The sequence below is a fragment of the Arachis duranensis genome, chromosome 2 (genome assembly GCF_000817695.3).
Source record: "Arachis duranensis cultivar V14167 chromosome 2, aradu.V14167.gnm2.J7QH, whole genome shotgun sequence".
NCBI lineage: Eukaryota > Viridiplantae > Streptophyta > Magnoliopsida > Fabales > Fabaceae > Arachis > Arachis duranensis.
Genome location: NC_029773.3, coordinates 88,687,074 through 88,699,750, shown reverse-complemented (window position 1 = coordinate 88,699,750; position 12,677 = coordinate 88,687,074). Strand labels below are relative to the sequence as shown.

Here is a 12,677-nt window from a genome sequence, read left to right as displayed (position 1 = left end):
CCAAGTGTTGGAGCTTGTTAATGATTAATTGGCTATCCATTATAGCAACTCTATTAGCATGACTAAGATGTATATAATTAGATCATTTATTTGCCATAGTTAGATCATTCATTTTAACTCCGCTTATGTTACACTTGCGGTACATAGCCGGTCCCAAGTCCGGATAAAGGAGGAGGGTTGTGTTAGGTCTTCGGCAACCAACATAAAAATATAGCCGAACCCCCATGACATGAATCAAAGACATTATTGCGCTAAAGCTAGGTCGTTGCCCGGAAGCAACGCGCCGTATGGCTCGAGTACGGTGTCAAAGCAAGAGCCGCTGCATCGGTGCCCGGATGTAGTGTTAAATGAGCAAGGGTTCCCGCGTCTCCGTGAACGGACGAGGGTAAATAAGCTAATTCACAAAGTAAAAGGTAAAGATCGAAGCGACCGAAGGTTGAGATTTGGGACATAGAACATAGGCACTCTAACAGGAAAGTCCATGGAGGTGGTGGACACCATGACAAGGAGGAAGATTAACATTATGTGCCTACAAGAAACGAAATGGGTTGGTGCAAAGGTTAGGGAGTTGGATACTTCTGGTTTCAAACTTCGGTATACAGGAAAGGTGAAGAATAGGAATGGAGTTGGAATAATTGTGGATAAGCAGTGGAAGAAGGACGTAGTGGATGTCAAGAGGGTAGGAGATCGGATCATCTCTATCAAACTTGTGGTGGAGGGAGGTGCTTTCCATGTGATTAGTGCCTATGCACCGCAAGTGGGTTCGGACGAACAACACAAGATAAGGTTTTGGGAGGATCTAGAGAGTTTGGTTCAAGGCATACCTTTGGGAGATAAGATCTCCTTAGGAGGAGATTTAAATGGTCATGTTGGGAGAGAAGTGACTGGATATGGGAGTATTCACGGAGGCCATGGTTTCGGGGTGATCAATGCCGAGGGTAAAACTATTTTGGACTTTTCCTCAACCTTTGATCTTCTCATCACAAATACATGTTTTAAAAAGAGAGACGAACATCTTATAACCTATAAGAGTGGCATGACAAGCTCTCAAATCGACTTCTTCTTGTTGAGGAGAGTCGAGGCAAAGTGGGATGGGAATGGAAGCGCGGAAGAGATGTGGAGGGAGATGGCAGAAGTTATTAGAAGAACATCAAAAGAAAGTTTTGGTGAATCTAAAGGAATAGGACCAAGAGACAAGGAGTCCTGGTGGTGGAATGCGAGTATACAAGAAAAGATAAAAATAAAAAGGGAATGCTTTAAAGAGTGGTCTTTATGCCGCAATGCAGATAACTGGGAAAAATATAAGGCGGCTAAGAAAGAGACAAAAGTGGCTGTAAGTGAAGCAAAAACAAGAGCATATGAGGGTCTCTACCAGTCTTTGGGTACGAAAGAAGGAGAAAAAGGTATATATAGAATCGCAAAGAGCCGGGAAAGAAGAACGAGAGATTTGGATCAAGTTAAGTGCATAAAGGATAAGGATGGAGAGGTGTTGGCTCAAGAGGAGAAGATTAATGAAAGGTGGAAGAGCTACTTCTACGAGTTATTTAATGAGGGACAGAAGACTCTTCCGAGCCTTGGTCGGTTATGCACAATGGAAGAAGATCAAAACTTTGACTACTATCGAATGATCCGAAACTTCAAGATAAAGGAGGCTCTAAAGCAGATGAAAAATGGCAGGGTAGTAGGACTTGATAATATCTCGATTGAGGTTTGGAAGGGTCTTGGAGAAAAAGGCATCAACTGGTTAACCAAGCTTTTTAATGAGATTTTAAGGTCAAAGAAGAAGCCTGATGAGTGGAGAAAGAGTACCTTGGTACCTATCTACAAGAATAAGGGGGATACATAAAGTTGCGGAAACTATAGAGAGATCAAGCTTATGAGTCATACCATGAAGTTATGGGAAAGGGTGATAGAACGGAGGTTGAGAAAAGAGACACAAGTAATAGAGAACCAATTTGGATTTATGCCAGGCAGATCTACCACTGAAGCGACATCCTTAAGTCCATACCTTTTCACATTAGTCTTGGAAGTACTCACAGAGCACATCCAAGAGCCTGTGCCATGGTGCATGCAATTTGCCGATGATATCGTCCTTATGGGAGAGTCAAGGGAAGACCTAAATAAGAAGTTGGAGTTATGGAGAGAAGCTTTAGAAGTGTATGGTCTGCGCATAAGCCGTAGCAAGACGGAATATATGGAATGTAAGTTCAGTCTGAAAAGGGAAAACCCCAATATAGAGGTGAAGATTGGAGAAAACATCCTAAGAAAAGTTAAAAGTTTTAAGTATCTTGGGTGTATCATACAGGATAATGGAGAGATTAAACAGGATGTAAATCATAGGATCCAAGTAGGTTGGTCAAAATGGCGGAGTGCATCTGATTTTATATGCGACAAAAAAGTGCCTATAAAACTTAAAGGTAAATTCTATCGCACCGCTATAAGACCGGCTATGCTGTATGGTACGGAGTGTTGGGCGGCTAAAGGGGAGCACGAACATAAGCTGAGTGTGGCAGAGATGAAGATGTTGAGATGGATGAGTGGTCATACGCGATTGGATAAAATAAGGAATGAAGATATAAGGGAGAGAGTTGGAGTAGCACCCATTGTGGAAAAGATGGTTGAATCGCGTCTCAGGTGGTTTGGACATGTGAGAAGAAGACCGATAGAACATCCAGTTAGGAGGGTAGATGAGATGGAAGATGGACAAAGGGCGAAAGGCAGAGGAAGACCTAAGAAGACCATCCATGAGGTGGTCAAACGAGATCTACATGTAAACGGTCTCTCTGTAGACATGATACATGACAGAACACAATGGCGTCGTTTGATTCATGTAGCCAACCCCACTTAGTGGGACAAGGCTTTGTTGTTGTTGTTGTTGTAGTTAGATCATTCATTTTATATCTTTACTCTAGTTAAAATAACAATTTTATTAGCTTCTTATATATAAGGTTATTCTTTGTACAGTATAGGGTGTGATTTGCCACACTAATGAAAAATCTTCAGCTCTATCTTCCATATTCTCCTCTATCCTTATTCTTCTTTTGTCCAGCCTCACCAGCTCACTCCTCAGATGCTAAGTTTTAACATTAAGATATCATAAAACTGACAAAAGATAAGTATTACTCAAATTGATCAATCTAATTAACTTACATGATTTGTTGATTAAAGTATTTCCCATGGAAAAAACAAATTAAAGAAAAGAAAAACTATATATATAAATAGGTAGCCTTATTAAAGCATTCTCACAACAAAAAAATAAATATGATTACAAGAACTATACATCGTATATTTTTAACTTTAGGGTATCCAAAACCACTCTAATGCACAGTCAATGCAGTCAATAGTTAATGTTATTAGAAAAAAACTACTGGTGCAGTTGAATAGTTTTTTGATGACTAAGTAACTGAACTTTTCTTTATGGCACGTGCTCGGCTCACTGACAAACCAAATGCTGCAACAGCTGCTCCAACTGTAAATTCAAGAAAGAGTGCTATTTAAAAGTTAAGTTGGATAATAAAAAACTTGGATGCTGTAAACTTTTGGTGCTTGTGTCAAACCTTATAAACAAAGGTTACTAAGGGTATCAAATCCTTAAAGTTTTAAACTATTTCCAGGTTTAAGTCACAAATTCGAGTTTATGATTTGAGTAAGTTTGATAACCTTATTTCCAAGTTCTGGTTAGAGGAAGTGAGTAACGCACCTAAGGCAAACATAAGAGATTGATAGAAAAATTGCTGCTGTTGTTTTCTTTTCTTTGCAGTCTCACTCTCTGGAATGTTCAAATGAGGGTGTTCTGCAGCCTTGACAATCTTCTGGTACACATAACTTGAGTCATCCAATTTCATACTTACATGAATAGGTACCTCTATTCCCAATTGTTGAGCAACCTATACATAATGATAAAATACTGAATTCAAAGGTAAAAGTATATCAAATCATAGAAAATCATCATGTTCGCAAACTATTTGGTGCTTACAATCTGAAAGCAAATTACCTTTACTGAATCCAGTAACGCCCTCGGATGGGGAGTTAAATCATCCTTAGCAGCAATGAGGAGGCAAGGAACTCTATAGCCAGTTAGTTCTCCTTTTCTAACAACCCTCTCAAGTAAATCTCTGGATTTCCTCCATGAATGTTCATCTGAGCTGGAAAATAGGGAACATAGATCTTAAACAATGAAATTGGAATAAAATCCAAAAATTAAGCCAGATCACTTCAATTGAAAAATTTATTCCACTAGTGATCTTAAAACCACAAAATTTGGTGTACTAGTAGTTTAATACTAGTAAGTGAACTCAGAAATCAGAATTACTTTTGTATTTTAATTTAACAGGAGTATATAGCTGTACCCAGAAATAACAATGTACCCAGAAATAACAAACACGAGTAGCAAAATATATATTGTTATGTATGTCTTTGACTTATAAATCCTAGGTCCTTCTTAATCGACAAATCCATTAAGTATTGTATGTCTATGCCATGAAAATCAATTCTAGCGATACTCGAGGAAGGAAAGGAAACATGAATGCTTAGCCAAATTAAACTTCAATGACTGTTAGAGCAACCCATCCATAGGTCGGAGATTCAAGATATCCAAGATTGAGTGACTTGGTTTCTAGTTCAACAAAGTTCATCAACATTCAAATAATTATTCCTTTCATGTGGAACACAGTATATTTTAAGCTAACATACACACTTTTAGAAGATCTCATTTCAATATCAATAATGCAACCCAGCAGTCCTACAACTATGATGCAGTAAAAGCATTAAGCCATGAAAATTTTGCACCACACCTGTCATACACAAAAAGAGCTACATCACATGCAGCCAAACAATTCTGATTTGACAAAAACTTTGATACGCCATCCTCTGGTATCTCACACAATATGAGAGTTTTCCTAGTTCCCTATATGGTAAATATTAGGGTTAGAAGTAGGAGTTTGTATATACTTATCACCAAGAGTGAATTAGATTAAGGAAAAATCAAAATCACTTAATTGATTATCACATTTTCTCATCATAATACTCACCCCAATTAGTTCAACTACATTTGCTGCATACTGTTCAACTGTTGTAGGAGTATAACTATCTGAGAAAGGCCTGCACAATCAACAGAGAAAGTTGTTGATTTGAAGCAAAACAGCAATAAACAGTATAAGCATATTAAATTTTACTTGGTTATAGACTCAAATTTAGAATACAAGGAAGCAGCATATAATTGGGGAATTGGACTATGATGATCGGTACAAAATCACACCTTTCCAAGAATGAATTCAGCAAAGCAGATTTCCCTGCATTTTTAGAACCAAGAACATAGCATTGGAACACATTTCTTTCTGTTGTTTGCTTCTTGCGGTCTGCTGATCTTCTACGAGTAACTTGCAAAGCTGTAGCAGGATTACCACTATATCCAATGTAAATCAAATTAGCCAAGCTAAGTGTTGGATCAAGTAATGTCATGAGGGCCCACTGCAACATACAATTATTCAAAAAATAAAAATAAAAATAAAAATAAAAAAATCAAACCCACTCAACTTCCAGCTGAATGTAGACAAGATAGTAAAGAAGCATTCTTTTCAATTTACCAACAATAGAAATGTACAAGAAGTAAAATGATGCAACTGAAGAATTGGATGATGTCCTATCCAACAGATCCGGCAAAGCGAGAAGTAGAAAGGGATAGTTGAATAAAATGCACGAGGCTCCCACATGGGAACAACGGAATTAAAATGCTCAATCTAATAATCATAGTAACACTAACAAGTAACCTACTTCAACAACTATTCCAACATGGTGGACTACTAATCAATACAAATCTTCCCTGATAGAGATAGGCATATCAGTTCCACAATTTAAACCCAAAAAATTATGATTGTGTCTGTCCTGATTCTGGTTACAATCTTTGTTAAATTTTCCATCAGAGCTAGTTAAATTATGATATGGATCTACCTCACAAGATATCTACTGCAGTAGCAAGTGAAAGGCCATTTACACCATGGACCCAGTATTGCTAAAATCAGGAAGAATAAAAATCCTTTCAGATATTTCTCCAACAGCAACCGGTTGGACAATAAAAGACAGAGAAAGTGATTGATAAATCACCTGAGACAGAAATCCCTTCAGAGATGCATAACCCATGCTAGTTTTCTCGGTTGCATCCTTGTATGGAGCATCATTCCATGGACTAAAATTCAAAAGCAAGTGGTAATCTGAGACTTATAATTCCAGGCAAAATGAAGAGATAGCTATATCACTGTTTCAAGACATGTATGACGAATCACTAGGGGGAAAAAGGAAGCAATGAACATCTTTTTAAGATATAAAATTTTTGAAAAAATAGAAGGATTAAAATGTTTAAAATTAATACCATTATCAAATCCAGGAGAAAAAGCTTATACGTGGAATTACAAGGGTAAAAAACAGAAAAGAGAGGCATTTTTAAGAGGCAAGACAATGTAATCCTTCAACATAAACATAAGAACTGTTAATACCCTTTTTCAAGTATCTTATAACGGCAATTTTGTCTGAGATATGTTATTGACTGTTGGACCTAGTAACTATCTCAAAGCTCTACTGTTGATACTTAATCAATAGCTGAGCTATAAAAAAAAAAAAAAAGTGCAGATTAATATGATAGTAGTGGAAAATTAATTACTTATTTGGGAAAAGAAAAAGGGACAAATAAAGGGAATGTTCACCTCTCTGGAGCAGTATTAAAAAGCTTATCAACTTCTGCAGGGCATAGGGATCGATCCTAGAAAGTGTCAAGTTTTGAAACATCAAAGAACAGAAAGTATAAATTAAAATGCGCATGGAAGCTAACTAAATGGAGGTGCATATTGGAGTGGATAAAAAATGTTGTGACATACTTTATCTGTATCCAACAATCGAAAGGTACCATTCAAAAACTCTATAGCTTCACTTGTTAGCTCCACACTCTGCAATATTATGTCAAATAAACCAATTTTCTTACATATATTTGCAAGCTAAATAGAATTGCAGAACTCCTTATTTATCAAGAATATTTGTCAGAATTTGACGGCTTAAATCAAAGATAAATGTGATATTTGGTAGAAAATGCAAACCATTTCTCATGTTTTGAAAATGATCATTTGACTAAACAATCATGCATCATAAAAACAATGCAATCAAATATTTGCATCTCTTTGGCTTTAGGCAATCATCAACATTGAGAAAACCTCAAATTAGTAGTTTTACAGCTCAATTTGCTAGTATAATCCATGTATATAACATTTTTGCATTCTACTTTAGCAATTAGATACATTTTTTGTTATGAAGTTATGAACCAAATAACAATTAAACGGCAATACCACACAGAAGAAAACTTAGAACTTCAAGATAGTAAAAAGATGAAAATATGACCTGATCAGGAGCCTTCTTAGATGGAACTGGAAGGCAATCATCCCGGAGTTTTAAATTATTATCATACCCAAACTTTCTTAGAACTGTCCAAAATGTCTCTGTACTTCCTTTCTTTAGATACATATTATGGATATAAATAAAGCCTGGAAAAGTAAGACCAGTATAGTTTACTCCTTCAGGTACTTTCTGCTCTATAAGTCTTTTGACTCTTGCTATTTCAGATGGCTGCAATGGTGCATTGAAGCATCTAACCTGTCGATATATGAATTCCAATACTAAAGACAGCAAAAGAAACTGTACATTCATAGTATGCAAAATTTGAAAGCCAAAAAAGAAAGGAGGGAGGGACTCCATCAAAAACCTGATATTCATTTAGTTCTTCATCATTTAGGGCACCATCCATGTCTTGATCACAGATTACAAATATTCTTCTTAATGCCCTTACACATCTATCTGTTAAAGCATTTCTTTCATAATCAAACAATGGATCGACTGGATGCAGTACTGATTTTTGTGCAAAATAGAAAACTTCAGGGACCTAGAAGCAATCAAAGTTACACATTAAATATATGGCACTTTTAGTTTGGAACATAGGAAGTCAAACGTTACACCAATATAATAAGTAACAATCTGTATATATGCATTTCTTGCAATTTTTATAATTCACACTTGGTTGCTGAAGGAAAACCAAATGACCAAGTAATTTTAAAAACAAAAATACAAGTCTGTGTATCTTCATCTTATGTTCTGATACATAATGGACAAACTACAAAAGTTTCTATTTGCAAGATTAAACAATATATAAGTATAAACGATTAATAATAATCTCATAAAACAACAAACCTGATACATCGTAGCTGCAGAACATTCAATACAGGTAACAACTTCCTTGAATTGTTGCATGATCTGTGAAGTGAAACTCTCTAAGCTCACTAGCCGACTATCATCCCGCAGATCTAGCTTACAACCAACCACAACCACCGGTGCCTTCACCTGCATCATGACCAGGTAAATTCCAACATAAGGTTATTTGCTTGCCGTTCATATTTCCTCAGTTCCTTCAAAAAAACTAATCCAAACACCAACCTCTAACCGGCGTAGCTCGGGAAGCCAGTAACTACTCAAACGCTCAAAGGTTGCACGTTCCTCACAATCATACGTTAAAACCACTGCATCAGCTTGCTTCAATTCCTCATTGCACGTGCCTTGTTTGTCCAAACTAAACAAAGCAAGCCACATTTGCTCACATCACATTAACATAATAAAACATCCAAAAGTATGTATACAACATTCATCTATCATAATAATTACAACAATTAACACACGAAAAATGTTAATCCAATCAAGATACTGGCATACAATTTTTCATACAAAACATTGACCCAAAAGAAAATGTTAATCCAATCAAGCAGTTGCTATGCAAATGTTATATCATAATAATAACAGTAAAGTTCAAGACTTTAACAGTTGATGAGATAATAATGAATTTAGAATTTTGTGAAAAACATATAAACACAAGCATAACAGATTATAACACTTGTATAAGTGCTGAAGATTCAGCAAATGGCATGCACCTTCCAGATTATAACACTAAAGAAGATAAAATTTGAAAGCAAAAACAGAATCATAGTTCATTCAGTTAATTACTTAAATCTAGGGTATATCTAAAATTAACACAATTAAACAGTTTTTCCATTAATGGTTGTGTTTCATGATAGAGGACCTTGAAGGAGTGTCAATAAGGATGAGGGGAACGGAATCATTGAACAAATTATGAGGCAACCGCGTGGGAGGGAGCAGCGGTGGAACCGATTCGGAGTAAGAGCCGGAAGCCATGGCGGCAATGAGGGTGGATTTTCCGGTGGATGCGTCGCCAGCTACGGCGATTCTGAGCTCCCTGCTCCGGCGACGTCCGCCGGAGAAGAAGGTGGAGGGACCTAACAGCAAAACCATTGAATTGAATCGAAAGCGCGAACGTCGATAACAATTAGTGAGAACGTGAATCGTTTTGCCGTGCAGAGATCACAATCGAACGAGGAATCCGTATCATTATATGCAATATAGAATTTAATTTATTAACATGTACTTATTAAATTTCTTATCTTTTAAGTTAAAAAAAAAAAATAATACGTAAACAACTATTTTTGAATATTTGTTGATCACCCATGGTATATTAGATTATTAGTACATCATAAATTAACTAGACACCCAAAAAAACCATAAATTAACTACTAATAAGTAAATATATATTATTTAATATTAAAAAAATACTTCATTACAATGGACATGACTTTTAAGTTTTAATATTTATATAATATAAATTATTTTAATTTGTCAAAAAGAGTATAGTCATAGTCAAATTTTTTTATGTTACGATTTTAAACAAATAAAGAGTCAATCAATTTTAAAATAATTTTATTAAATTATATAATTTTACGATTTAAATTTTATTATAATTTTATATTTTAAGTATAAATTTATTTTATAAATTTTGAGTAAAATCTCATTTTTTATTTTATTGCAACAATTAGATAAACTCAAATTTATATTGTCTATCACTTTTTAATTAATTAATAAAAAAATAAAAAAATCATTTCCAACATATTAATCATTTTTTTTTGCCATATAATTTTAAGGTTTTTAATATATAATTTTTTTAATAAAGAATTACTATATTATTACTTTTTTCGCACGTAAATACGGGAAAATGCTTGAAATTGAGAAATGCTATTTCAATTAAAAAAAAAAGTAAATAAAAATAGCATTTAGGGTTTAAGGAGATAATTTCAGTTTCATTTCATTAGGGTTTAAGCATCAATGTTGATTTCGGCAAAACGGAAAATGTTCCTCCGCTCCATCAGAACAACCTACCTCGCTTCCACACGCCACCTTTCCACGGCGGCGCCGCCACGAACACCCTCATCTTCCTCCCCATCCGGCGGCGGCGGCGGTAGAGACACGCTGGGGCGGAGGCTGCTGAGCCTTGTGTTCCCGAAACGCAGCGCGGTGGTTGCGATCAACAAGTGGAAGGAAGAAGGTCACCCTCCGCCACGCAAGTACGAGCTAAATCGAATTGTTCGCGAGCTACGTAAGAACAAGAGCTTCAAACACGCGCTTGAGGTTGATTTCTTCTATTCTCTTCTCTTCCTTCATTAGCTTGCAATATAAACTTATAATAAATATTAGTAACCTTTTGGGTTTATTCCTTCGGATTTGAAGTTTCGATAGTTATGCATATGTGATTTCTAGTTTCATCTTCGCCATGTTTTTCGCAATGAAGAAAAAGTTTCCGTGGCTTATTTGGATGAACTTTCTCAATCAAAGCTGAAGCACAAAAGGAAAATGTTTATCTTCAAAAATTGAATATTGTGAAGTTCTGAAGGATTTGCTTATTGTCATATATACTTTTGAGAATTAGAACCAAAGTACCAAACTGATTATAGCACATGATTAGCTGAGATTTTAATGAACTATCCAGTTGGTTATACTTAGTCGCACTCACATCATTAGTTGGTTGGCGAATTACATTGCTAATGTAGCTTATGTGGAAAATAAGAATTTGTGTATTTTGAGTTCGACTGAACTTTGTTTATTGTAGAGTTGAATCTGCTCAGCAGTAAAGGAATATCATTATGTGCTTTGAATGGCAGGTTAGTTATGAAGAGGAATACATAGGTTAGATTAAGGTATTGTAACTGTAAAGTATATTGATAGATGAGTAAAACTATCGAGTCAATGTTGATCGAGTGAAGCTGCTGTAAATATAGGCTCATGAAAGGACATGCCAATGTAGCGAGTTGGGCAAGTTGCCTTTCTTCGTCTGTTGGACCCTGGTGATCGTAGTATGTAACCTATTAATGGCATAATTACCAAGATGCCTGCTTACTTTTCTTAAAAGTTTTAGATGTTAGGTATATTATCGTACATTAATTGGAGAGACTTTTATTGGGGCTAGAATTGAACAATTTCATATTTATTGCAAATTTAGGTCTGTGAATGGATGACCTTGCAGCAACATATCAAGCTAGTGCAAGGAGACTATGCTGTCCACTTGGACTTGATAGCTAAAGTTCGGGGTTTAAACAGTGCAGAAAAATTCTTTGAGGATCTTCCTGATCAAATGAGAGGCAGACAGACCTGCACTGCTCTTCTTCATGTCTATGTCCAAAAGAATTTGGCAGACAAAGCTGAAGCCCTCATGTCAAAAATGTCAGAATGTGATTTATTGGGATGCCCACTTCCTTTCAACCACATGATATCTCTCTACATTGCAAATGGGAAGCTAGAAAAGGTCCCGCAAATTATTCGGGAATTGAAGATGAACACATGTCCTGATGTTGTTACTTTCAATTTGTGGTTAACTGCATGTGCTCTGCAAAGTGATGTTGAAACTGCAGAAAGAGTAATGCTCGAGTTAAAGAAGGCAAAAATAGATCCAGACTGGGTAACATATAGTACATTGACTAATTTGTACATTAAAAACGATTGCCTTGAAAAAGCAAGATCTACTTTGAAGGAGATGGAGAATAGAACCTCGCGGAACACTCGGGTTGCATATTCCTCTCTCATTAGCCTGCATATGAACATGGGGAATAAAGATGAAGTTATCCGAGTATGGAAGAAAATGAAGGCTTCCTTTCGCAAAATGAATGATAATGAGTATCTTTGCATGTTATCATCGCTTGTGAAGCTTGGAGACTTTGCTGCAGTTGAGAACCTCTATAGTGAGTGGGAATCTGTTTCCGGGACACATGATGTCAGACTTTCAAATATACTTCTTGCTTCATACGTTAACCAAGACCAGATGGAAATGGCGGAAAATTTTTATCATCGGATAGTAGGAAATGGCGTAAGTCCTTCTTACACTACATGGGAGCTATTAACATGGGGCTATTTGAAAAATAAGGATGTGGAGAAATTTCTAGATTATTTTGAGAAAGCCATTTCTAGTGTGAAAAAATGGAACCCTGATCAGAAGTTAGTGAGAGAGGCATTCAAAATCCTTGAGGAGCTGGCTCATATTGAAGGGGCAGAAAAATTGTTGGTTACCCTTCGCAATGCTGGCCATGTGAATACTGATGTATATAACCTATTTCTCAACATTTACGCAAAAGCTGGTAAAATGCCTCTTATTGTTGCTGAGAGGATGAAAAAGGACAATGTTCAGTTGGATGAAGAGACTCATAGGCTCTTGGATCTGACCAGTAAAATGTGTGTGAGTGATGCTTCACTGATTCTGTCGAAAGCACCAATTGACGGAGTATTAGAATAAACTATGATTTGGTTGATCCTCA

At 36.1% G+C, this 12,677-nt stretch overlaps 2 protein-coding genes across 2 annotated transcripts; one reads left to right on the top strand and one right to left on the bottom strand.

Annotated features, from left to right (window-relative positions):
* Positions 1–3,190: 3,190 nt before the first annotated feature.
* On the bottom strand, positions 3,191–9,423 carry LOC107475784 (mitochondrial Rho GTPase 2). The gene is made up of 14 exons (XM_016095449.3): positions 9,107–9,423; positions 8,470–8,602; positions 8,227–8,376; positions 7,745–7,921; positions 7,384–7,635; positions 6,870–6,938; positions 6,699–6,754; positions 6,103–6,184; positions 5,258–5,469; positions 5,031–5,100; positions 4,794–4,906; positions 3,995–4,145; positions 3,701–3,887; positions 3,191–3,469 (listed from the first exon to the last, which is right to left on the bottom strand). The coding sequence occupies exons 1-14, from the start codon at positions 9,334–9,336 to the stop codon at positions 3,396–3,398; spliced, it is 1,956 nt and encodes a 651-aa protein (XP_015950935.1). The 5' UTR covers positions 9,337–9,423; the 3' UTR covers positions 3,191–3,395.
* Positions 9,424–10,185: 762 nt separating this feature from the next.
* Positions 10,186–12,660, top strand: LOC107475782 (pentatricopeptide repeat-containing protein At4g02820, mitochondrial). Its single transcript, XM_016095445.3, has 2 exons — positions 10,186–10,503; positions 11,372–12,660. Exons 1-2 carry the CDS (start codon positions 10,201–10,203, stop codon positions 12,653–12,655), a joined length of 1,587 nt encoding a protein of 528 aa, XP_015950931.1. The 5' UTR covers positions 10,186–10,200; the 3' UTR covers positions 12,656–12,660.
* Positions 12,661–12,677: the final 17 nt, after the last annotated feature.

Bases quoted from the DNA above. Each gene is read 5' to 3' on its own strand.
- LOC107475782 (XM_016095445.3), top strand. From the start codon at position 10,201: ATGTTGATTTCGGCAAAACGGAAAATGTTCCTCCGCTCCATCAGAACA. The intron at 10,504-11,371 runs GTTGATTTCTTC...TTGCAAATTTAG, and splicing joins GCTTCAAACACGCGCTTGAG to GTCTGTGAATGGATGACCTT.
- LOC107475784 (XM_016095449.3), bottom strand. From the start codon at position 9,336: ATGGTTTTGCTGTTAGGTCCCTCCACCTTCTTCTCCGGCGGACGTCGC. The intron at 6,185-6,698 runs GTGAACATTCCC...TTTGAATTTTAG, and splicing joins TTTAATACTGCTCCAGAGAG to TCCATGGAATGATGCTCCAT. The intron at 5,470-6,102 runs GTGATTTATCAA...TGTATGTTGCAG, and splicing joins TGAAGGGATTTCTGTCTCAG to TGGGCCCTCATGACATTACT.